The 27973-nt window shown below is 38.0% G+C and overlaps 1 protein-coding gene across 1 annotated transcript in view; it reads right to left on the reverse strand.

Annotated features, from left to right (window-relative positions):
• Positions 1 to 26537, reverse strand: part of LOC139721504 (uncharacterized) — a 53971-nt gene extending 27434 nt beyond the window's left edge. The window contains exon 1 of the mRNA XM_071632819.1: positions 26356 to 26537. Coding sequence (XP_071488920.1) covers positions 26356 to 26511 — 156 coding nt within the window. The 5' untranslated portion in view covers positions 26512 to 26537. The remainder of the gene's footprint in view (positions 1 to 26355) is intronic.
• Positions 26538 to 27973: the final 1436 nt, after the last annotated feature.

The raw sequence follows: 27973 nt of genomic DNA on the forward strand, positions 1-27973 counted from the left end.
TCACCTTTCACGCAGTCACTAATCTAAATTATTCACAGCTCTACCAAAATTTGACCAGGCATTCTGAAGTAGAAGATGAAAATGTACAATAAGGGCCCAAATTTTTAAAGATTCCTTAATTTGGGGAATTGGGGGCCCCTTGGGGCCCTCTGGGTGGGGCATGGTGCCCATTTTGATAAATTGAGATCCTGACCCCCTAAGGATGCTACCTGCCAAGTTTGACGAAAATCTATCATGAGGTTTTCAGGAAGAAGATGACAATGTACGATTCAGGCCCCCATTTGGACCTTCCTAACCCCCCCCCCCCCCCACCCCTGCCCCCAAGAGGGGCACCCCTGGATCTCCTATGAACAAACTCGAAACTACAGTCATTAATGTACTCACTCATAGTATTATCTTAGCTGTATAACTTCTGATTCTAGAGAAAATTTTTAACGATTCCTTCATTTGGGGGGTTTGGGCCCCCCTGGGGGCCCCCTGGGTGGGACATGGTGCCCATTTTAACAAATTGAGATCCTAACCCCTTAGGGATGCTACCTGCCAAGTTTGGTGAAAATAGGTCATGGGGTTCTAAAAAAGAAGATAAAAATGTACAATTTAGGCCCCATTAGGACCCCTCCTCACCTCCCTCCCCTGGGTCCCAAGGGGGGCACCCCTGATTCTGCCATGAACAAACTTGAAACTGCAGTCATCAATGTACTAACTCATAGTATTAACTTAGCTCCATCACTTCTGGTTCTAGAGAAGAAGATTTTTAAAGATTCCTTAATTTGGGGGGATTTGGGCCCCCTGGGGGTCCCCTGGGGGCCCCCTGGGTGGGGCATGGTGCCCATTTTAACAAATTGAGTTCCTAACCCCCTAGGGATGCTACCTGCCAAGTTTGGTGAAAATGGGTCATGGGGTTCTCAAGAAGAAGATGAAAATGTACAATTTAGGCCCCATTAGAACCCCTCCCCACCCCCCTCCCCTGGGTCCCAAGGGGGGCATCCCTGATTCTGCCATGAACAAACTTGAAACTACAGTCATCAATGAACTAACTCATAGTATTAACTTAGCTCTATCACTTCTGGTTCTAGAGAAGAAGATTTTTAAAGATTCCTTAATTTTGGGGGGTTTGGGCCCCCCTGGGGGCCCCCTGGGTGGGTCATGGTGCCCATTTTAACAAATTGAGTTCCTAACCCCCTAGGGATGCTACCTGCCAAGTTTGATGAAAATCGGTCTTGGGGTTTTCAAGAAGAAGATGAAAATGTAAAAAGTTTACGCACGACGCACGACGGACGACGGACGACGGACGACGGACGACGCACGACGCACGACGGACGCCGGACGAAGGGCGATCGCAATAGCTCACTTGAGCCTTTGGCTCAGGTGAGCTAATGACTGCATATGTATCAACCAATGGTGATGAATTGTCCTAGTGTTAACAGGTGATAAGTCTGTACAAAATCACAAAATCTTCAACTGCTTCATCAAATCAAATGAGTATCATACATTATAAATATTTTACTTTCTCTTCTGTACCCTGCTAGGCCCTTCCTATTTCGAACACAAAAAAAAAAGAGACAAAACAGCAGATCTGTATGTTGTCCATTTTCTTCTGGTGATATCCTGAAATGATGATTTATATCCCATAAACAGACACACTTTTTCAAAACAGGATATGACAGTTTGGGGGATTTTTTTCCCCTGAAGAACACAACTCCATACCATTATGATTCTTAGGAACAGTCAGTGCACTGAAGGTTGTTTATGGAAAGAAAGGATATTGTATTGCACTTCATAGAAAAATGTGATGCTTATGTGAATACATCCATTGCAACTTGTACATGCCATTGTGCATTGATATTTCCATCACCAAGCTATTGATGTCACAAGTTTGAAAATGGGACTAAGCAAAAGGAAAGGATGTCAAAGCTTATCAGAGTACAACAAATGAAAGACAAACTTTGTTTTTGTTCTTCATGTAAAAAGCATGCTAGATAAAAATTAGCTTTGTACAAACCAACATACAGTACATCAACAGAAATAACATTGCACAGCAGACCCTGAATGTATCTTTGAGAACAAAGAAAGAGTACAACATGATAGATGGCTGTGTTACAGACAATTTCCTCCTACATTCATCAGGTCTGCAGCTGACATGTGTGCTACTGCAAGTTGTATCATGACTGACAGATACTCTGAGGTTTCCCTAGCCTTCAACAAATGCCCTGTCTCATCCTGCTGAATTATGGGATAGCAACATGCTTAAAGGTATACCTCAGGACTCTATCAAGGCTCTTCCTTATTACCAAGCAGTTCACCCTAAGGCATACCTACCACAACAACTAACTGCTCTTTGCCTGCTAACAGGATTTCTTAAGTACTGTACGAGCTGAAATTTTCGCATACAGATATTTTCGCAAATTGCTACTTGGAGGACATTTTCGCGTGTTGTTAATTTCGCGGTTGTGAGGGTCTGAACTGAACTTACTTATTCGCGTGTTGTTATATTTCGCGTGTTGTTATTTTCGCGGTTCAAAGGCGATTCGCGAAATTTGCGAAAATAAAACCACCGCGAAAAATTTCAGCGCGTACAGTATTGGCATAGAGACAGTGAGCATAGGTGATTCAAATGGCTTGTTACTAATGTCTGATTTTCAAGAAGATAGCCACCAATTTGACTACTACATTGTATTGGGGGAATGCAGCACTCAGTTTCAGAAGGCATGTCTTCGTGAGATTGAGTATATTTGAATTTGTTTTAAAAATTTAGATATTAGCCTAATGTCATATAGCACCTCTTGCAGTGAAGACACAAATAGTACACTACATGATTGTGCAAATTCCCATAAAATATTGCTCCACATTAGGCATTAGCTAGCTATTAGTGTTCTTTCTTAATATATTTTTTTCTTTCACACCATGCCCTACAATACATGTTCATGATGGTAGATATACCATGGGGATACCAAGTGGAACAATGTGCTTGTTTTTTTTATTATGCTGAGTTCACATGCGTCAACTTTTGGCCATTTCTTGAGCAGATCATTCATGGACTAAATGGAGAACCGTGCATGTGTGTTTAATTTTCCCTAAACACGAAGTAGCTAGCTACATTGTAGCAAGCTTTGAAATTCAATGTTAAAATCTTCTCAAATTCCATTTCATATTCTACCATGGCTACAGTATAGGTCTATATTGCTTTTATAATGCTGCTGGACAGTTCATGCTGTAATTCACTGTTTTGAATCAAACTGCCCCTCTCGTGGGTGATAAGAAATTTATACAAATATTCCTTGAATGTCAAAAATTTTAAATGGTACTGATCATTCTTAAAAGTACAAACATTCAATTTCTTGGTGCACTTTTACAACCCTGGATTGAGGGAGTCCTGTCTTTATAATCTTAAAGGCGTAATTTACCATTTGCAGATGATTAAAAAAACCCAGCATTAGTGCTTCAAAATAGTTCTAAAATGTGAGTTAGGGATAGAAACAACCAATGTCAAAATTAAAACAAGTGTAATTGATGTTAAGTATTGTTAAATATACGAAATGTGAACAATAGTTATAATAAAAATGTTTCCAGACTAAACGTCTACAGTTACGGTTTAAAGAGAAAAATAGTGTTATCTCTTACATCTTACGCTTTATTGCAAAATCTTTATATGGTAGGATGTTTTTTGATACAACTGACCTACACATCTGCATCAAAAGTGATATCTTGAACATTTTTTTAAATCACTGCTCCCAAAGGTAAACAGGACCTTTAAATCACAATGCACAAAGCACTTGCCTTTTTTTTTGATAGGATGCCCTATCCTCTGGCTGCCTCCCCATAAATGATGGCTAATGCCATCATTAACTCTACAACCTTTAATTGGCCACAGGAGGACAATTATTATTATCTGACGTTAATGTATACAATGGCAATGAAATGAATTATCATACGGTAATCATTTTGCAATCAGGGGGCTGATTGGACGCAGACCTCAATCCATCATCTAAACCTGTGTGTTTTTGTTAACGGGGTGATAATTTTGAGAGTGAACCACAACCGTTCACTACGCCGTACTATGTTTTCACATTAGGGCCCTGACATCACTCAGTTCTTCACCTGCCTCATGATACATTTGCTCATGACAGGGGAAAAATCCAGGGATCAATTAAGTCACATCCTTCCATTCTGAATGTCTCTGATTCTCCTATTTCCCTGTACAATCTCACAGCTTCTTGGCGATACACTACGTCTAACAAGGTAACATATAAATTTCCATGCTGGGGCAGGCTCCCAGATCATTTCATGGTTGAGATACCATATAGATTCAGTATAGAGGTGATTGTAAGTAGGCCCCTATATTGTTAAGCTCCAAAACATTTTAGAAACCATCACATAAATCATCATGAATTCCATCTTGTTTTTCTTCGTGGGTGTTAGTAGACAGTTTAGTCAAGGCATGCCCATGAATTTATTCGCAAACACCTGTTTCAGTTCTCACAATCTCAGTGTCATTCACAGCATGTTTAGCTTTCTTATATCTGTACTTTCTCTTCGCTTACAATTGCTCAGAATTATGTGTCAAACTACGGTGACACTCTGCCCTAACCCACAGGGAGAATTTCAAAGGATGAAAGATAAAACCTGCAAAAATCAGCAGAATATACAGCCAGTTCACGTACTGGAAGAAAAGAAAGCAGAAAATATTGTTCTTTGGGAATGCTTTTCAATGTGTCATAATGTCTACTTGACATGTTGCTACATGAGGTGACACTTGGTGTTGTTTATCAACTCACCTCTGACACAGAATTAAGGTTTCCAAACATCTTTGGGGAGTTTGGGGAAGTTGACAAACACAAAGCTGTTTTGATTATGATTTTACAAATGCATTTATGAGACACCAAAAAAAGTGTTTTTTGGCTCAAATGCATTTGAGCCAGAAACCCATTTCTTCATAGAGTTGATGAAGGCAAAGTCCTTTTGAAGCGCATTTATAGCTCGGACCTGCCCACGTCAACCACTGCAACTACACACCTCCGCTCTGCCGGTCAAATTTTGCAATGGAGCTGTGCAGTGACAAGGCCTCCCAATTGACTCACAACAGAGCTGATAAATGCAACAACTTCACAGAAATAAGATCAGAAAGGCGTTTGCAAACACATTTTGATATTGGGTACTAAAACACATTTCAAACATGGGAAAGTTGATTAACGCAGCTACTGTTTATATCGAGAGGGAAGCAGGGACGTCAAATATTTTCTAAACTTACCGGCTATCTATCATATCTCTTAATTATTCTTTGTCTAGTTGACAACTGTGTATTTATATGTGCACATTGAAATAATCCTTGCATTTAATGAGCTTGCAGTAGAAAAAAAAGAAGATATCTCAATGACAATGAGAAGTTACTGGCTGCAAATAAGATCTGCCTTATACAATGTACATGTAGGCAGCTGACCTTACTTTGGTCTCAAAACCAGATTTTCTTCTCTCCCTCATCTTGACACAAGGGAATCCCATTGTGCAACAATATCTTATCCTCACCTATTGCTGCTCCCCTGGCATTTAAACAAAAAAACAAAAACTCAACTTCAATCAACTGCGTCACTCCTGATGTGTCACCTCTAATAAAATAATGAAAATATACATTTATTACCTCCGCCAAGGGAGGAATTTATGTTTTCAATACCGTTGGTATGTTGGTTTGTTGGTTAGTTGGTTTGTTGGTTTGTTGGTTTGGTTTGTTGGTTTGTTGGTTTGTTTGTTAATTAGTTTGTCCAAGTGCAAAATAACTCAAAAAGTTGAGCATGGATTTGGATGAAACTTGCAGGGAAGGTTGAGAATGACACAAGAAACAGATGTTAAATTTTGGTAGTGATCCAGAAATTTTTATGGATTTTTTTGAAGATTTTCGATATTTTGGCAGGTAGGGTCAATGAACTTAGGAGTTCAAGCTGCACATTTTTTAGGTTTTCATACGTGCACTAAAGTGCATGCTCTAGTTTCCGCTAGGGCAAGGCGCACCGCGCAGCTGAGGGTTTATGACGTATCAAAGGCTTCTATATTGGGCAATCGGGCAATTTTTTCAGCATGCATATTAAATACGTATAAGGGTGGAAATCACTGATCTCTATGGAAAAGCAAGATCATCAGGGGAAAGTAGAGCTGCTTGGCGGAGGTCTGCGCTCTCAGAGTGCTTTTCTAGTTGTATTTTTTTTCTTCAAAAGGGAATAGTATTGGGTTCCAGTACATGACAGCTATTCTCTTTGTTGGAAAATCTGAAGAAATTATTGCTCATTTACTGCCTCCCCCCCCCCCCCCCTCCCCTTCCAGAGATATTTCTGTGTGATTTATAGTTCTAACAAAATAACATAAAAATACTTCAAATATGCATCAAGTTGAATCAGACTCACTTTCTTTCCTTGAAACCTTGGAAGAAAGTGCACAATCTAATCACTGCAAAAAATCATTGCAATGTCTTCATGCTTATCACAGTCGTATACAAGTTAGACACTTGCTTCTTTGAATTTATGAGATTGTCATGTCCACATTGAGGCACTCACAACTGATCCTAAAATGGTACTTTAAGCCACAATTTGTCTGATTTAGCCATAACGCTTTTCTTTTGTAACGCCTTGTCATGCGTTTGTTTGCATTCCTCTACTTTTATAATAAAAATGCATAAAAATACATCTACAGGGCAAATTTTCCCATGAAAGGAAAGACTCATTTCCTCAAAATCGATGGTTAATCATCAGTTATTACATAAGAAGTGTCCAGTCACTTCAGAACAATATTTCTGCCAAACCTTTACCTACGTTGTTCAAGGGGGTCAGAATTGGGCATCGACAGAGTTTACTGTCAGTTTGATGATCCACATTATAAATTCTTGAAATGATTAACATCAAAACCAATGAAAGCAAGACTGTCACATTAACACAAAACTGAATATGAAATAAACAAAGTGACAGGATATTCATTCACGATTACAGGAAACTTATGATGAAAAATCTTCAAGTCTTGTTATACAGGAAGGAGTTCACATTATCCTCATGGTGTGATAGTTCCTGATAATCATTTCTGTACTGGAACAGCTGGTATTGAACTACATTTGTACTGGCAAAAATACAAGCCTACTTACAATAGTTTTTCCCAGCCATGATGACCATGGGTTGAGGGGTGCTCTTTGCACTGGACATTCATGAAAACATTCATAAACTCAGATGAATCTATATGGTTGAAGCATCAGTTCTACAATACAATTGTACATACACTCAGAAAATAATCTTCAAATCACAATTGTACATACACTCAGAAAATAATCTTAAGGTTCAAGTCAGACTTCATACAGATTGACATAAGGCACCTACTGCATGTTTTGATCGAGCTTGCAAACTAGAGAGTACTGTAAAACATGATATTTTCGCGAATTGGAGCTGTCAGCCTTTTTCGCGGCATGAAATACTGCATATAGCGTAGACAAGATCAGAACTTTCATGTGCATTGTAATTTTGCAAATCTTGGCTCTCTCGAAATTCGCGAAATTAAAATGCACGCGAACATTTCTCGTTTTATAGTATATCAAAAGAGTACTTTGTATCAGTGATTACATTTACTTTATACATAATTTCTATGATCAGAGATGTTTATTAGGCATTTTCACATCAGCCCGATGTTTCGAAATAGCGCACTATTTTCTGACTTGGGAAATAGGAAAATATCTCGAGCTTGGATTTTTATCGCGCTGATGTGAAAACGCCTATTCTAACCAGTTGCAGAGGGTTTAACAAACTACCCAGCTGGTCACTGGAATCTGATTTCAGCTGGCAGTAATCATGTGCTCAGAAAAACAATAACTGTCCTCCCACACCACAAGAAATTAAATTTTGCTTTTAAAAGTTTTGTCAAAGTACTATGAAGATAGTTCCAAACAAAACACAGATGGAAGTAATAAAACAGAGAAGTAACTACAGAGTTTTTATGGTGTCGCGTGAAATAATGATTTATGGTTATGGTAACTTTTATGGCTCATCAAATATAAAATTTATTGCTAAAGGGTCTTACATCTGTGACCAATTCATGACTCTCTTGTCTACAGGACACAAAAGAAATTTGGTGTTGGTATTGAGCCCTGAAGGTACGTTATCCATGCCTGATAACATCACTATACTATCTCCATGCAGCCTTAACCAATATCACACCATGGCTTGAAACTCACAGTATAAACATCTGCTTTCTCTTTCATGAACATGACTGCTACATTAAGAAAATCATAATTTGTTAAAATCCCTGCTTAATTCAACCGCCATCAGAGAGGTAGTACAAAACAAGAGACCCGCGGGTCTAGCGCTCACCTGAGTATCGCAAGTTCACCTTTCACGCAGTCACTAATCTAAATTATTCACAGCTCTACCAAAATTTGACCAGGCATTCTCAAGTAGAAGATGAAACTGTACAATAAGGGCCCAAATTTTTTAAGATTCCTTAATTTGGGGGGGGGGGATTGGGGCCCCCTGGGGCCCTCTGGGTGGGGCATGGTGCCCATTTTTATAAATTGAGATCCTGACCCCCTAGGGATGCTACCTGCCAAGTTTGATGAAAATACATCATGAGGTTTTCAGGAAGAAGATGAAAATGTACAATTCAGGTCTCCATTTGGACCTTCCTAACTAACTCCCCCCCCCCCCCTGTCCCCAAGAGGGGCACCCCTTGATCTCCTATGAACAAACTTGAAAATACAGTCATTAATGTACTCACTCATAGTATTATCTTACCTCTATAACTTCTGATTCTAGAGAAGATTTTTAAAGATTCCTTCATTTTGGGGGTTTGGGGCCCCCCTGGGGGCCCCCTGGGTGGGGAATGGTGCCCATTTTAAGAAATTGAAATCCTAACTCCCTAGGGATGCTACCTGCCAAGTTTGGTGAAAATGGGTCATGGGGTTCTCAAGAAGAAGATAAAAATGTACAATTTAGGCCCCATTAGGACCCCTCCTCACCCCCCTCCCCTGGGTCCCAAGGGGGGCACCCCTGATTCTGCCATGAACAAACTTGAAACTACAGTCATCAATGTACAAACTCATAGTATTAACTTAGCTCTATCACTTCTGGTTCTGGAGAAGAAGATTTTTACAGATTCCTTAAGTTTGGGGCGTTTGGGCCCCCTGGGGGCCCACTGGGTGGGGCATGGTGCCCATTTTAACAAATTGAGTTCCTAACCCCCTAGGGATGCTACCTGCCAAGTTTGGTGAAAATGGGTAATGGGGTTCTCAAGAAGAAGATGAAAATGTACAATTTAGGCCCCATTAGAACCCTTCCCCACCCCCCTCCCCTGGGTCCCAAGGGGGGCACCCCTAATTTTGCCATGAACAAACTTGAAACTACAGTCATCAATGTACTAACTCATAGTATTAACTTAGCTCTATCACTTCTGGTTCTAGAGAAGAAGATTTTTACAGATTCCTTAATTTTGGGGGGTTTGGGCCCCCCTGGGGGCCCCCTGGGTGGGGCATGGTGCCCATTTTAACAAATTGAGTTCCTAACCCCCTAGGGATGCTACCTGCCAAGTTTGATGAAAATCGGTCTTGGGGTTTTCAAGAAGAAGATGAAAATGTAAAAAGTTTACGCACGACGCACGACGGACGACGGACGACGCACGACGCACGACGCACGACGCACGACGCACGACGCACGACGGACGCCGGACGAAGGGCGATCGCAATAGCTCACTTGAGCCTTTGGCTCAGGTGAGCTAAAAACTTTTCTCGCAAATGCAGAAATTTCTTGACTTAAAAGGATGGAATTTCCATTTTACATTCACCACTTTATACAATGAATACATGCATCTATATGTATACAAACACCAACCATAATTATTAGTCACCCAATACCAGGCTCTGTAAATGTGACTTGGCTATCATGGTGGCTTGCAATGCCTTGCCATGAGGGTGTTTTCAGGAGAGGGTAAGGTAGTGTGCAGAGTGAAAAGGGGTTTCACATGCTGGGGAGAGGGTTTGGTCAGATGTTACTTATGGCGCATTCCTACCATTGGAAGCTTTGAGCGATTAAAGAGAACGACGTCTAGAGCCATTGCATAGAAGAAATCCTGCGGAGGGTAAGAAGTACACAAATAACAAGTATGCATTAACATGCTACATATTGCAATTAAAGCAGGCAAGTATAAAATGCTCTCTAATCTATTAACAACAAAGTTAGTCACATGAAAATTAAGTATCTGAAAATTAACCACTGCAACATTCTGCTATCCAACTTCAAGAAATTGGAATGCAAAATGTTTGCATTTCTAAAATTCACACCTAGCATGCATGTCAAAATATTGGTCAAAATTTTGGTTCACCATGACATTTGTTTTCGTATACTTGCTAGAGCTACATGTAGAAACAGCAAGCCATGCTATCAATGCAGTTAAATCCTGCACATATAAGTACCCGTATCCCATGCTTATAGATTTAAGTTGTACGTCTCTCAATATCTAACACTGTAAACTGAAACTTGTGAAGAAATGTACTCAACTACAGGCACAATTTACATGCCATGATACATGTACCTAAGACATACATTATATCTATGAATAGTTGAGCAAACCAGGGCAAATGCTGTAAAAATGTAAAATTATTACAAGTCAACTTTTTGATATTTATCAACATGACAGTTAATGGGTACTGCCAAAGGGCAGTGCCAGTCACATTCCTGCCACATCACAATAACAATATCTTTCATTTTAAAAAAAAATGAATAGCTGCAAGATTTAATGACTAAGCTCAATATACAGGATATTGCACTGCATTCTCAAGAGAAAGGGAAGTAAGCTTCCTTTGCAAACGGAAGAAACAAAAAATACAAATCTTGAACTATTTTTGTCCATATTAAATGAAGCTTTGCAGCAAGTAATAGTAACACTGTATCACCAAGATGGCTATCATGAAGTCTGCACCACATACTGTTTGAGATGACTTACTGACATTCTCTCATAACTTCAAGAGCTGCTGCCCAGTTCATTTCAAAGCTTTCCTAGTCTGTTCAAGGAGGTAACTCCTTGGTCTGTTACTTTGATTTCACTTGTTTCATTCATATGAACATCATTCTTTGAGGTAAACCACCATTTAGGTGAAAAAGGCTGTAAAACATTTGTTGAAGGTGTGATGTCCTCACAGCTCCTACTACAGATAATGGTATGTAGAGCAACTTGTTATGACAAAACACTTGTCGTGGTATGAGGCAAGAATAATATTACAATTTGTAACTCATAAGAATCTTGCTTCTTAAAAGGATTTTTTTTTTTTTTTTTTGGGGGGGGGGGACTTTTGCAAAACATGGTATACATCCTATGCATAATTGTGCTATCAACATTTTGAGAGATGGTTCCCATAAGCAATATACCTGCTTAAATATTGGATTGAAAACATTATCTTACTTCAGTCCTTAATTTTGCTAATTCACACACACACACACAAATCAAACAGTCGCATTAACTAAGGTAACTTGAATAATGTCTCCAGAATTACTGTAGTACAGATCTGGTGGAACGACAGAAACTTGACAGATGCTTGAACTAGGTTCTGACCACTTATACTCCAGCAGTTCAAATTACAATCTCCACAACTAAACTTATATTGAACTTCTGCCTCCTGTTTTTACCAAATTCAAAATGAGGAAGAAATACAACACCAAACCAAATACACTTAATTTCTTACAAAGAGTGGTGGAGCTTACAACTAGTGATACTTACTGCTCACTAATCATCATAACAACTCTTCCTGTTCCTGATATTTAAAGAGGAAATCCAGTCCAAAAATAAGTTTGTCTGATAAAAAAAGTAAAGTCTTATGAATTCAACAGTAAAACATTGACTGAAATCGAATGAAAAATAAGGAAGTTTTGAAACTTTGAAGTTTTGCTAATATCTGCACAACAGTTCTTGTACAGTGGATATGAATATGCAAATGAGTAAGCCGACCATGTCATAACGTCACAATTTTCCATTGATCATGTACAAAAAATGAAAAAAAAAAATCAATGTTTCTGTCATTGAAGTCTATAAAACATGATGTTCTTCCTGGTTGAGTAACTTTGGAATAGTGATCAAATCAGGATATGAGCCTCGGGCATAACTGTGTTTGAATGAAAAACTGGAAATTTCAACATTTTATGTACAAACTATAAGGCAAGTTGTGAGGGGATGACATGCTCACTTTGCCATAATAATTAGCATATTCATATTGACAATTCAAGAACTGTTTCCTGAAAAATTAGCGAAACTTCAAAATGTCATCACTTAACCTTATTTTTCACCCAATTTCGATCAAAATTTTACTGTTGAACTTATACTGTAAAACATGATATTTTCGCGGCATGAAATGTTCGCGAATTGGGGCCAACACCCTTTTTCGCGGCATGAAATTTTCGCGAGTTGACTCTAACATTCAATGTGCTTAGTGCAGACAAGAACTTTAATGTGCATTTTAATTTTGCAAATCTTGGCTCTCATGAAATTCGCAAAATTAAAATGCAAGTGAGCATTCCTCATTTTACAGTAATATTCTACTCTCTCAGACTTACTTATGTTTTGACTGGATTTACCCTTTAAAGGCATAATTTACCACTTGCAGATGAAACAAAAACCCACCATCCATGCTTAAAAATAGTTCTAAAATATGAGTTAGGGATAGAAACAACCACTGTAAAAATTTGTGTCGGTAAATTTGATGTTAAGTATTGTTAAATATACAAAATGTGAGAAATAGTTATAATAAAAATGTTTCCAGACTAAACCATCTACAGTTACAGTTTATTGAGAAAAATACTGATATCTCCTTACATTCTAGGCTTTGTTGCAAAAATTTTATATGGTAGGATGTTTTGTGGTACAACAAACCTACGTATATGCATCAAATGTGATATCTTGAATATTTTTTAAAATCACTGCTCCCAAAGGTAAACTGGACCTTTAAGGCTAGTACAAACTTAGCAGGACAGAAGGGGTTCATATGAGGCCAGAAAAGGTTGGGAGAGTTACAAGACTAAAGTTTTTTTTCTCTTCTTCTTCTTCTTCTTGCCAAACAACCATGCTCTGACTCACATAGCCTATAACATCACCTGGTTGACCAAGTCATATTTTTTAGAACAAGCGATATGATTCACCCACAAAAATTGACAAGATGCAACAAATGTATCATACACACACCTGGCCAGATACACCTTGTGGTCAGCAAGTTGTGAGGTAACTTGCATTTGCCATCTCATTTTTTTTTTTGGGGGGGGGGTGGGGGAAGGGGTAGTGGAGCTCAGTCATTACAAATTTCTGTTGGCACACTTGTATAACATAAAGCAAACATGATAGTAAGCAAATAATCAACACTTTCGAAGGTGATGGGACAAACTATCACTTCCGAGGCGATTTGAATGTACAAATTTGTAGCTATCTTTCCGAAGCGCAGCTGAGGAAAGATAGCGTACACATTCAGATCGCCGAGGAAGTGATAGTTTGTCTCATTGCCTGAAACTAAAAGTTGATTATTTGCTTTATATTCCACATATGATCTAGGGTCCTAGATATTCCCATTTTCTTCCACATCTGAAACCGTTTTAGCTGTCTTACGGTATCCTCAGGGCTTAGGCTACGTAGTTTACTTAAAGGACAAGTTCACCTTCATAAACATAAGGATTGAGAGAATGTAGCAATATTAGTAGAACACATCAGTGAAAGTTTGAGGAAAATCAGACAATCCGTTCAAAAGTTATGAATTTTTGAAGTTTTTGTGCAGTAAGCGCTGGATGAGAAGACTACTGCAGTGTATGTATAACTTAGATGTCACATGCGTACAACAATATAAGGAAAATATAAAGAGAATTTCACAAAATTCCATCTTTTGAAAAAAGTACACATTCCCCTGACTCGTTACCGACAAATGTTATGGGTAATATTATTCCCCCCGCCTTTAGAAAGAGGCAAGTCAAGTGCTCTTTTATTATGCGAAAAAGTGAAAATATGTTGAATTTTCTTTTACATTTTCTTTATACTGTTGTACGCATATGACTCACAAGCTGTAGTAGTCTCCTCATCCAGCGGTTTCAACACAAAAATTTTAAAAATTCATAACTTTTGCATCGATTGTCCAATTTTCCTCAAACTTTCACTGATGTGTTCTACTATTATTGTTGCATTCTCTCAATCCTTATGTTTATGAAGGTGAACTTGTCCTTTAAGACGTATGCGCGTAGATGACAAAACAACAAATTTGCTCCGCGCCCCTCGCGTGGCACCGAAATAAAAGTGCGTTGCACTGTGGTCTATCACTTGACCTAGGTCAAATGATAGACCACAGTGCAACGCACTTTTATTTCGCGCGTACTCAAAAGTGTACATTTTGTAAGTTATATTACGCGTTAGGACTGTGTGGACTAAGAGATCAGCGAAACAAAATGACTATCATCACAGAGTGTAACAAACTTTTCTTCTCAGGTTATGTGATGGGCAAAACTACGCTTTATCACGTGATCAGCTCTTGACCAATCCTATAGCAAGATTCTCAGTATGTGGAATATAATTAAAAATCTCCTTACACACCTGGCATGAAGTGCAGTCCCTCCCATTCCATCTTTCCTGAGTTTACAATCATGATAACTATTAGGTGGTTTTGGGTTTGTTTGTGTGTGTGTGTGTGTGTGTGTGTGTGTGTGTGTGAAATTGATCTTATTTCTCTTTCTTAAACTCAAATTAGGAAAACAAAATCTGAGCTTGATCCTGAAGAACAAATATTGTGGATGATTTGAAAAACTGTTATTTTGAATGATGGCAGTAATATCACAACAATAGATGCAAGAAACTTGGTTTCAATAAAAATAGATAAATTGTACCCCCTTGTCGGCTATCAATCATCATAGTATCCTGTCAGGTATTCCACTATTATCAAAATATGACAAAACATCTCTTGCATTCACTTTTCATGTGCATCACAAATGAAAAATTAATATAAATGAGCTTTAATGTGTGACTTAATGTACTGTAAAGCAAGAAACATATTTGCGGTATGACATTTTTGCGAGTGGGAGCTGACAGCCTTTTTTTGCAGCATGAATTTTTTGCAAACTGCCACTCGAAACCAATGCATTACATGTATAGTGTAAACAAGCACTTTCGTGTGCATTTTAATTTGGTGAATCTTGGCTCTCCCGAAATTTGCAAAATTAAAATGCCCACAAAAATGTTTGGTTTTACAGTGACTGACTTCCCCAGTCATAGAGAATATGTAATCATTTCTAAAATGTACATCACACAGTATCATGATTTTTTTTCAGGGAAATGAGAATCAAAGAAATTTCATATAAGCGAGGTAGAAGTGCTTTAGTATGAAAAAGGTTCATTCTATGACCTTTGACTCCATAAATATATCTCTGTTATCAAATCCCATTAATGATATAAAGTCCTACAGTGAACTCATGAACATAAGCAGTACTACATCAAATACATGCAGACATGTTCCAATTAAAGTCTGCTATGTAGCACCAAAGGTTTGCCCTGCTGTGAGATATCAAACATCTGGTCTAAAAGCAGCAATTTTGATTCTATAAAAGTTGAGAAAACACATCACAATTCTGAGCTGCATTTTCCACAAACATTTAACACACCATGGCCATATTTGCTCAAGATATATTGATATTCATCAGATGTCATCATACATTAGGATCATAAAGATTCTTTGCTTTTGGCGTGGTTGTTTTGGGGGCATTGTTGCATGTATACTGTACTTTCTCAACACAAACACAGAGTATTTGTTGGACACATGGCTTGTTCACATGGCGGTTTCATGCCAAATTGATTATATTGGTTGTTCTTGCATTCAGCCAAACCAACTTTTTGTTACAGGAGAGGGGACTTTGCACCAAGAAGAAATCAATAAAAGAAGAACTCAATGCCAAAGCTCTGAGAATTAGTGAAAAGCCAGTTGTACTCTTGACTGTGGGTGGGACCTTCATAGTGAAACTGTAGTGTTGCGAATGAGAAGTTGATACTCTTCAATTCCACTCTGTTCTACAACTATAATCTTCTACACCTCTCTCTCTCAAACCCAACCCTCCCATAAAATCAAATACTACTAAGGGTTGGCAACAATTCACATGATATTTCACTTTCAGAAACTTTTTACGTTTGCAGTTTTCAGGAAGGAAAACAAAATACACCCAAGAGGTACACCCATATTATAATCTGATTACCTTGTAATATCAAAAGGGACTTGGGAGCGGGAATGGAGAGGGAGAGAGAGGGAGAGAGGTGGAAAGAGTAAGGGCAAAACAAGTGGGTCAACAAACTTTCCTGGCTTCCATTCAATAGCATTGGGAAGTGGGTTCATCAAACTTTTTTTTTTGTGACCCAACTCCCACATCCCGTCTGCATTGTACCTGAACCACAGCTACAGTCCAATGTGATTGCTGCTTGTATAGTATTACAGTATCTACAGTGTAGAATGCCTTGGTGGTTCAACAGTGGTTACAGATACCAGTATGAGAGACAAAGTAAACATGGGAAAATAGGAAATTACATAAGCAGAGACTCCAACTCTCCCGTTTTCGACGGGAGATCTCCCGCCGAAAACCCATTTTTGCAAAATCTCCCGTTCTCCCGTTTGAGATTTAATTTCTCCCGCCCTGGCTCTTTGTCTCCCGTTGGATAGGATTTCTTACATATTCTATCGTATGTTGAAAAAATAAGCCTTACATAGCACCAGAGAGCATCTAAAACCCTGGGAATTTCGCACTTCGCACACATCAACTTTGAGTCTCCCGTTTGCTAGGGGTTTCAGGCGGGAGAATCTCCAGATCAGAAGATACTTTAGGTTGGAGTCTCTGCATAAGGTTGCCATGCTGTAGTACATATGATGTATTTCTTTTAAAAATACCTGTATGTTAAATATTGTATTGTAAAATGAAAAAAAAAAATCCATGATAAAAAAGGGGTGTATTTTACTATCATACATATTACTTGGCTAATGAAGAAGTACCAGTAACCTTTCACTGTTATGAATAACTATAGGGCTATGCAAAGTCTACTATGGAGCATGCATCAAATGACCTAGGTTTGCAGTGACTAGGTAAAGATATGGTATTGTACATGGATGCCTTGTCAGAAACAAGCATGGCCACATACATTGTACCACACAAATGTATCTGAAAATAAAAGGGGTGTTTGTACATGTCATTGACAGCAATGTTTTGATTGTAGTTATAGAAACAAGAAGGCGACCTTCACATCATTTCCCATTACCAAATACATTTGGCAATGATTTATCTTTTTCTTTTTCTTTTTTAACAGTAAAACATATCACAGCAGTACTACTGTACCACACTACAGCACTGCGCCAGCATTTGTTTGGGTTCTTTGTTTACTCTGCAGTCTATGAGTGAAAGAATTTGGCAACCTAACTGGGGCCCCCGCTGAATCATACAGATCTCAGTCAGGGTCAACAAACTTTCCAGATACGATCTTTACTAGTATCTCCCTCAACAGTCTACTCATCTTGTACTGAAACAATATCAAGCCACTGTTTACCATTGACAGCAGTGATTAAAAAAATGTTTGAGCTATCACATTTGATGCATAAAGTATTGTTTAGTTGTATCACAAAATATCCTACCATGTAAAAATTTTGCAATAGAGCCACAAATATAAGGAGATATCACTAATTTTCTCAAAAAACATAACTTTAGATGGTTTACGGTACTCTAGAAACAATTTTAATAAAATTACTGTTCACATTTCATATATTGCACGATACTCAACAATGATAATACTCATAACATTTTTACATAGGTCATTCCATTGCCAACTCACATTTCAGAACTATTTCAAAGCACCACAGCTGTCTTTTTTCTTCTTCTTCTTCTTCTTCAAATGGAAAATAGTAGCTTTACGAAGCAAAAGCAACAGCAAAATGAGATACATCACATGATGGTAAATGTTCACACTGGCCAATTGGAGACATACTAGTACTGGTACATGTAGTTCATGTATCAGGGCCACTATCCCCCCCCCCCCCCCTTCCCGCTAAATATTGGTTGGTGAAAAGGTAAAGATTAGGGTTAGGTTTAGGGTTAGAGTTAGGATTAGGTTTAGGGTTAGAGTTTGGGTTAGGATTAGGGTTAGGATTAGGGTTAGGGTCAGGGAAAGGGTCTTGGGTTTTTTGCCCAGAGGTAATTGGCCTAGACCCCATGTTTACAAATTAATTGTATTGAAAGCAATTGGGGTTTTGTAAAACAAAAGAAAAATGCATCATGGTTATCAAGTCAGCATAGGAATGAATGATAATGGTTTAGTTGGTCTTTCCTTAATTCTTGGACAACAAAAAATTAACAACACAGGACACCCAAGAAATTCAGTTGCACAAATGTACAATGCAAAATTCCACTGCCTAATATAGCACTGAAATTATTCAACAAATAGAGTTTTTTTTCCCAGTGACAAGACACCAAAACGATCTAGGCCTACTCATGAATCCACTAGGCACACCAGTTTATTGAGGACAGTCACTAATATCGCATGACCAATGCAGAAAAGTGGCCTGTAAGCTACTGCTACATACATCAATTATGGTTAGAATACTTATTATGTATGGGGATATTCTTAAGATACCAATCATAAGTCAATGACTGACCCAGGAACCTTTTAAAACAACAACAGGATCCAATTACAAAACTCTGTAACACAAAGGACTCTGATACTAAAGCAGCTTCCTTAAAGAGCATTAAATCTAATGACTGGCACTCTACACATATTTCCTTCTCATTATTGTCAAAGGGAAATGGTAGACATTGGCAAATTTGCTCATCAAGCTACGTGTAAACTTGACAAGTTCTGTGTATATATGCAATCTCTTGCCAGTTTTAATGAGTGTCCTTCTGCATACAATTTCTGTTTTGCATAACAAATGCCCATCCCCTACTGACTTAACACAGAATGCGTTTAAATCTTTAAGTATTGCTGGGCAGGCTGATTAAATTCAGTAAGACCAACTCTCTGAAGACAATAAGAACAATGTTCATAATGAAGCTTCTTTCAGCGGCAATCAATCATTTCTTCAAAGAATAAACACTTGAAAATATGAACAAACTTGACTAACAAGCTCAGCATCCCCTGCTGCATTTTATGAATGATGACAATTATTTCAACCTAACTAAGCTCCAAAAATCTTCAATATCTAACTAAAAATTTCACCTACTTTCACTTTTGCTTCTGTGGACTGGCAAATCCTGGTTCAATACAAAATCACTACAACTTTGTGAAGACCATGAAAATTACCGAAGCTAGTAATACTGGACTTCTTTTATTCTTACCAATCAAAAAAGATAAAACAGTAACAAATAATTCCAATTTCCTTCCAAGAGTAATGTTTGTGTCTCAATCTTTCTTTGCAGCATCTTAAATAATTCAAAATAACTGGAAAACAGAGAATAGAGTGCCTTACTCTCACATCACTATAATTTGGCTGCAATGATAATGAAACATATTTACGAATCAATAGAGACTTTCAAACCTAAAGGGTATAAGGGGGTTCAAGTGTGTAGACACATACAAATGAAGAAACGCTCAAAAAAATATGATACGGGATGTATGGAATTTTTCTGCATCACAACCCCCCCCCCCCAAAAAAAAAAATATATATATATATCGTCGGTTGAGAATGATAAGGGCGTTAAGTTGCCACTAAACCCATAGTGTTCGAGAAGACTTAAAGCCCTTCTCATTCTCAACAGACGATATAATATATATATATATATATATATATATATATATACATATACATATAAAATATATCATATTGTACAAAAGGATCTGCTATGACATTCTCATCACTTATAAGACCAATGAAATATTTCTCGCTTCAGTGTGAAGGTTCTCATGAGACTGACTCTTTCTTGCAAATGCATTGCCTTTTTCATATGAAGTACTGCTGTCAGTATTCTGATGACATTTACTTGCAAACAAGACTAATGGACCATGCATGCCATGCCTCTGAGAAGACTGACCTTGGCAAGAACTGGAGGGAAATGAAATGCCCTCAACATCACATGCATGAGGAGAATTGCTTCTGGTTTGCACAAGGTACCTAGTGACAAAATTAGCTTTGGGATTTAGACTAATATACTGTGCACACCCTACATGTATTCTAAAGGGAAACTGAATCCTCATCTGGCTTATTTTCTCCTATTGGATGAGGAGCTCTAAATCTGTTTCACAAGCAAATTGTAAAATAATACACAGAACAAAAAACAAATGCCTAGAAATCTTCCACATCTATGTTTAAAAGTATGTCAAATCTCATTACTCCAAAATCTCAGTATTAGCAGTATGGACCAAGGGAAAACTTTGTGCACTGTGTCGATGACAATCCTGACAGTTTTTGAGCACATATCTCACTGCACACAGATTATAAATCGTGTAGTTTTCTATGACAAATTCTTATAAAGCCATTCAGAAAATGATCGTAACAATGATGTCACTTGTACAAAACAATGCTCAAACCATCATTTTCAAAGGTGATGTATGTGCATATCACATTTTGAGATGCAAGTGTCTTTCCATTCAATCACAAAATAAACTAGAAATGTCGCTACAGCGACTGGTTATACCCCCGCCAAACAACATTTCATAAGCTTTGGTCAAAACAACATTTCATAAGCTTTGGTCAAAAAACTGAGGAAGTAGTTAAATCCGCAAGATCTTTCCTTGATCTTCTGCCATTAATATGCCGTTACCATGGCAACGTACTTTCGGGTACTGTCGAAAAATGCGTCTTGCACATCTACAACCAAAGGCACACATCTGTACCAAGTTTCATGGAAATTGGGCAAAAACTGAGGAAGTAGTTTGCAACACAAAATTTTCCATCATTTTGGCTCATATGTGAGCTGTTACCATGGCAACATACTTTTTGTCACTGTCAAGAAATGTGTCATGCTGACCTATATCCTAAGACAAACATTCAATATGAATTCCATGAGAATTGGAAGAACACTGATGAAGCAGTTTTGCCATGAAGCATTTTGCCCTATATTTTACCAATAACATGCCGTTACCATGGCAACGCACTTTTTGCCAATACCGCTGCGGAAATATGTGTCTTGCACATTAACATATTCAGATGAACATCTGTACCTAATTTCATAAAAATTGATCAAAAACTGTGGGAGGAGTTTGCGACGCAAGATTTGTACCCATTTTTGCCCATAATATGCCGTTACCATGGCAACGTACTTTTGGGTACTGTCAAAAAATACGTCTTGCACATCTACAACCCAAGGCACACATCTGTGCCAAGTTTTATGGGAATCGGTTGAAAACTGAGGAAGTAGTTCGCGACGCAAGATTTGCAACGGACCGACCGCCTGACCGACCGCCCGACCGACCACCCGACCGCCCGACCGACCGCCCGACCGACCGCCCGACCGTCCGCTGATTCCTATATACCCCCTTCAAACTTCGTTTGGCAGGGGTATAAAAACAAATGAGATGTACAAGTCCCAAAGCAACCATATCTGCAGCTGGTAAATGAGTCAGCTTTCATCCAAAAGGCAATTTTAAATTGACATCTCTGTGCGATAAATACACCAAGAAATTATGACGATACCACAAATGGACAGAGCTTTGATTTTGAAATTAGATAACGCTTTAAAAATTGTGAAATGGACAAACTAAAGCTCCTCATAATTGAGTCACCTGAATGATCTGTAATGGTATAATGATTAATGACAAGCATCCTCTACTCTTTCACCTGACTTGATTTTTTTAAAGGTTGAATCCACGCTTGAAATGTTTTGGCTAGCAGCAGGGTCGTGAAATCCAAGCACATTGGGGTGTTTTATGCTCAATTTGTGTGTGAGGGCAGACTCAGCATTTGAAACTCAGTTCTAAAATGCTGATCCAAAACAACATTCACGGTGGTGCTATTTATGCTCACATTTTTTCGAGCTCAAGGAAAAGAATGATTTCATGAACAGGCACTGCCCATTGTTGAAAAACTAGAAGTATATACCCTATGGTAGAGACCTGTTCAGCATGCATGATACTCGCATTTACTTGTAAGCTTCATAAAAAGAGAGAATCATCTATCATAAATGCACCTATTGTGCATTTTGAAACAGTGTTTATCTCCAAATGAGTAGGGACACAACCATGTGTTGCACTAATCATGTTTAAATATGATGATCATGGTGCCAAAAAGTTAAGCATTTAAACACGCCTTTAGACACATGCACAGGCAATTTGAACATCCTCCAGTCTGTACTATTCAGGATGAATTATGATTTGAATATTAGTAAATCATCTAACTTACAGGCCACTTGTGAATTCAGTTGTGTATGACTGGAAATTTTCATGGTGCAGAAATAATTTTGCTCGACATGAATGTAGTATGAAAATCAGAGCAGACAAATTTGTTGCTGATGTAACACTATTTCATATTTTGATTCTGCGGAATTAAAAACATGCAAAATTAACCAGGTAGATATTTGCAGCTTTATAGTCATACACTGTAGAAAGAACATTTCTTGTGTTAAGAGTAACAGCAACGAGTAGTGATGAATTAGTCTAGAGTGTAGAACATTGTACTGAACAACACCATATACACACTAGTGAATATTAAGAGAAAAAGTATTCAAATTACAGCATTATAAGCTACGTGTAGTATGAAAATCACTTGTCCAATCACAGACGCAAACCCCTGTTGGTATCATAATCAACATTCTTTCTCTCGTAATAAGAAACATGCAGCGCAATATACAATGCACAAAGTACAAGAGCATTCAAGCAATGTTTTAACCTCAGATGATGCGATAGTATATCAGACATTGTTTTTATACAGTACTCCTGAAACTGCACAGCGTGAAAGCCATCTCAACTGGTAACAAAATGATCTTGCAAACATACAGTGATTCCTTTTCGAAAATACGCTCACAGTACATCCGTATTAGGCCTACTTACCACAAGCAATGCAGCAACTTTGTACTCGAGCTACAGTACTTTTGTACCACAAGATATGCCAAAATATTATACAGTATGGTGTCATGAAAGAACAATAGAACAGAGACTATTCATTGGCATGAACATGTGACTTCCAGGCAAGCAAAGATACTTTAGAGTTGCTGGTATAGGACTTAAAGGGAAATTCTACTCCATCTTGTAGGTACCTCAGGTAAAAGAGTCAAGTCGACCTCAGGTATCAGAGTCAAGCCTAATAAACAGCACGACACTTTCATTAACAGACAAATCTTAAAATATAAAGTTACAGCACCTCAATATTTCACACGCTTTGATGGAAACGTGATGTAAATGTCAAACCAGTATTACAGGAGGTGATTACACCATCATCTCACAGCTCTTGCAATGGCTTGCAATAAACAGAACCATAACAATCAAGCCAAGGATCGAAAATCTAAATGATGATCATCTTGCTCAATCATGACATAATGTGCTAGAAAGGATGCTATTTTCTTCTTGTTAAATTTCATGAAGACTTTCAAATATCCAACGCAGGAAATTTACTGAAGATGTGAGTGCAAGCAAGACACTTTAAGGAGAGTGAAGCCCAAATACATGTGGATTGAGGGAAAGCAGCAATATTAGTAGAAAAAAAAAAATCAGCAAAGTTTGAGGACTAGCAAGTTCTTATATTGAAACCATTTCAACCAGTTGAAGTTGTAAGAAAATCAAAGTTTTATATGTAACTTCATGGTCAACTACTCAGTATAACTTGCATCTCCATTATAAGCACTTCAAAAGGGAAATTTCTCATGTATTGAACAGCAACTTTTTTTTTGTCACAAATTTGCAGCAATTGAAGTGCAAGAAGAGAGTGTACATGTAAAGTAGGATGTCTGGTTGACTGCATATCAATATGATTATCAATGTGAGGGAAAAAGATGTCGTTCAGAGCACTCCATGTGTATCATCCTTTCTCTCTAGAAACACAGTTTGTATCTTGTTATCACTGTAGGAACAAGTCATTTCCATTCATGCAATCCAACATAAAGGGAGCCTATAGCCCCATTTGAACACAGCCTTTCAAACCAGAGTTACCGCGACAACATCAGGGTAATCTTTTTTGTCACACAAAATAACATTGTCATTTTAACTTTTGCCAGATTCTACCCTAGCCAGCTAAGGTAATTACCTTGACATTATTCCGACATCACCCCAACATTATCGTGACAACATTCCGATGATACCACAACACGCATGCACTGCAGTCCAGACAGAATGACACACCATAATACCAGCTCTTTTTATCTAGATACCCTGTAACATATGAAATTGAATATTTTGTAACTCATGCATTACATAACATATGTTATGAACAAACATCACCAATTTTATACATTCTTTCCAGGAGATAAGGCCATGTACAGTTATGACCTCAAAATGACACTATACAGGCTACAATCATACGCATCTGGCTGTAACCTGTATTACAGATGTCATTTTGAATGTTTGAAATCTACGATACATTTAAATGGACAGATTTTTTTATATAGCAAAAGGGTTTGTTTTTCAAACATATATCATCTAGATCTGAGGTCACAACACATTCTTCCAGCTTCATTTCCCTGTAAATCTGTTTCAACTTCAATAGCACTTGCCACTGGATAAATGAGATGCAAGAATCACATTTACAAAATTTGTAGCAGTGTCTAATTTCTTTACAGATCTTTTTTTTCTAGGCAAAATACAGTTTGTAGTCATAATTGCTGAAATTTTAGAATTGCACCATACATGTAGTGGATTTGACCCATATGGGCTATAATTTTCTTGTTTCTTGAGTAATAGACTTCTCGTTTTCATGTCCGAGAGAAAGGAACAACAAAATCAGCCGTGTGGTTAACATGATTACCATCAATATTGCTTGTTCTAGTGCCAAGGCAACCAGCCAACCACTCTCATGGTCCAATGCTTCAAATATTGTTGGGCAAAGCAGCGTGTCAATAAAACACAACTGCAACCAAGACACATGAACACTTTGTTGTGAATGCAAGCATGTTCCCACATCATTTCACAATCTCAATAGACCATTATTGGAGACCTATATTGTATCCTCTATGATCCTGGAGGGATGGATCAAACAAAACATCAATGAGTATTTAAAGTATCAGTTGCAAGGTTTCCATTATTTTTTTCTCAATACAAATGATGCACAGGTGAGAGTGTACTAGTGGAGCTTGGGATCAGAGATGCAGCACACATATTTATAATGGTGCACACCTGCGAGTGAGCTGCATCCCCACTAACGTCACACACTTAAACCTGTGCATTATTTGGTTCATAAAATGGGTCTATGTATGATATCAGCTGATAAAACTTTGTATTTTGATACAATTGGGCCATCCTTCAATTGGTCATACAGATGACTGCGTAAATTGTTTAGATTCATGCTGCGCGCATGTCCCATGCAAATAGGTAGGCCCATGCCACGTTCTGGCTCCTCGATCGGTCGAATGCGCACATAATGCTAAGCTACACACAGACAGCCAAAACTGCTAGTGTGTATAGCGGCTATATCAAACAATCCATAATGAATGTGCCACAAGATAACATGCTGAAATGTCATGCTTTCTTGGTGTACACTTTTTGCATGCCTGTGCATTTCAGTAAAAAATTAAAGAGCGCACACATGGCTCATTTCAGCACTTCTGATTGGCTACATTCTTGAACCAATTTCATAACAGGCCATACTGAATGCATAAAAAGCATTTGCTAGCAAGCATCTGTAAACAATTGCTTCCTGCCTGAAAGAAGTTGCTTAGAGACTACACATTTGCTTAAAACCATTTATAATGGACCTTTTGCTTGGTCTTGCTAGCAATTGCTTGCGTTTTTCCAAACTCTGTAAAACGAGCTTGAGCCTTTCTTAACTAGGACGTTTCCTTTTAAGCAACATTTTCATATTTGTAATAGAAAGGCCAAAGTTGTGCAGGAATAGTACAAATCAACAATTTGTCAAAAAATGTATCAGAAACTTTTTCATTTCAACAAGGGAAATGTCCAGTGGTTAGCATGCAAAATGTGATGAGAAACGGGATGGACTTACGACATTTGTGGAGAGCACAGAGACCTCTCACCAAGTGTGACCTGGCAGATCCGGGCTACTGTAAGCAGCATTTGGGGAAGTGATGGGAATCAGCCAGTATGTGTGTGTGTGTGTGTCTGTGCATAGGTGTGCGTGTATTTTTGAGTGTCATGTTATAGCTCTTCTCCTACAGTTAGTGTATGTTAGGAAATGTTTCTACACACACGCGCCCTTTCATATGCATCCTATCAAATGCACCTTTCTTCTTGTGTTCACACAGGCACTCAAGTGGAATGGAAACTTACCTTTACAGTGACAGGTATGAAGATACTGATGAGGAGGATCGACACGAGACAGAGAGAGAACGTGATGAGACACCAGAAAAAGAGGGCTGTCCAGTCAATCCCAGCCAGGCATCCAAGGGCCTGCCATACCAGGGATGATGACCCCTCGTAGGCCATAATGCTGCCAACTGTTGGTCAGTGGTTTGTATTTCTTCCACTCCTCTTTCCTTCTTCCTCCTCCTTGAATTATTGGCTGCAACCACAGAACTTGGTAGATGATGCCAAGTCAGCACATGAAATGTTGATGCAGGATGGTTTTACAACATTCATGTCATTGTGACCTAAAAAAGAAAAGAAAAAAAAGAATGACATCTGGTTGATAATCCAAGACTAAGGAACAGTTCATTTCTAAAGACGTAATCAATCAATCAATCATACCCATTTTACCAAGTTGAGAAATCCATTAGTACCCATGATGTTTACAGATAGTATGAAATAATGAACATAATGATTGTCAATTTAAACAAATTGTTCAGATTGTTAAAATGGAATAGATAAACACTGAATTCATATTCACTATTTCTACAACAAATCTACAATAGGATGTAATCCTCGACACAAAAACACTCATGTTATTGTTCACATGATGATAAACAAGCCCAGCTCGCTTCTTTTCTTTTTTTTCTTTGCACATCTCAAAATATTTCTAGGCACATCAAACACCTTTTACATCTTACAAAGGGACAGGAAATGCATCAAGGAAATATAGTTTTGTGTTTGCCTTTCTCTGTGCATTTTGTACCTCTTATTGGTCTGCAATTGTCAGATTGATAAATCACAAGGTATTATTTTACAGTGCAACAAATCTGAATGACGGGAAACTTGATAATACCATTACATTTGCTTGCTACGATCTATTCAACAGACCTGGAAACTTTATCCCCATTGAAAAATCTCAAAAAGAGAAATGTCGAAGCACCACATCAATCATATCAAATGATATGTGCCCTGCATCTATATCCAAAATCTACTCATCTCAGTGAACAATAGATATCATTGATGCATAGTATTTTCATCGGCTGTTGCTAACGAGAAATTGCCCAATACTCAAAGGTAGGCAACACTGTGTGATTTATCAATGAACTTGGATTTTGAATAATATTCTAACAAAACATACTGGGATATCAGAAAATTAATCCCAGCATTTTAACTGTACTTGTCATTTCTTCAAAACATTTATTTGTAAAGTGATGCTTGGGTCAATATAACACACTTTATACTCTAGTTATACACACATCAGCAGTACTGTTTGTATCATCTTCTTCTTCTCCCTTTTCATAATCTGCCTCCTTCACTTGTTATGATTCTTGCAGATGCATACCAAGTATCATTGGTTTATAAAATCTTAGTTTGCAGCCATATACACTGTATAACACATGCAATTTTCCAGTGCAGATTGCAGCTTTCAAGCAATGTTCACCATTGTTCAAGGCAGGCAGCAACCATTCAAACTGGTATGATTTTATCTATTCTTAGGTTAGGTGACAGCATTGGTATATTAAATGACTTGTATGGAGAAAAAGCCAGCATATTGACTGGCACATTATTCCTTTACAGTAGAGTTCAATGCATTGATTGA

Source organism: Diadema antillarum, unplaced genomic scaffold (assembly GCF_040938485.1).
Source record: "Diadema antillarum isolate AM-2024a unplaced genomic scaffold, OU_Dant_1.0 scf00000145, whole genome shotgun sequence".
NCBI classification, from domain to species: domain Eukaryota; kingdom Metazoa; phylum Echinodermata; class Echinoidea; order Diadematoida; family Diadematidae; genus Diadema; species Diadema antillarum.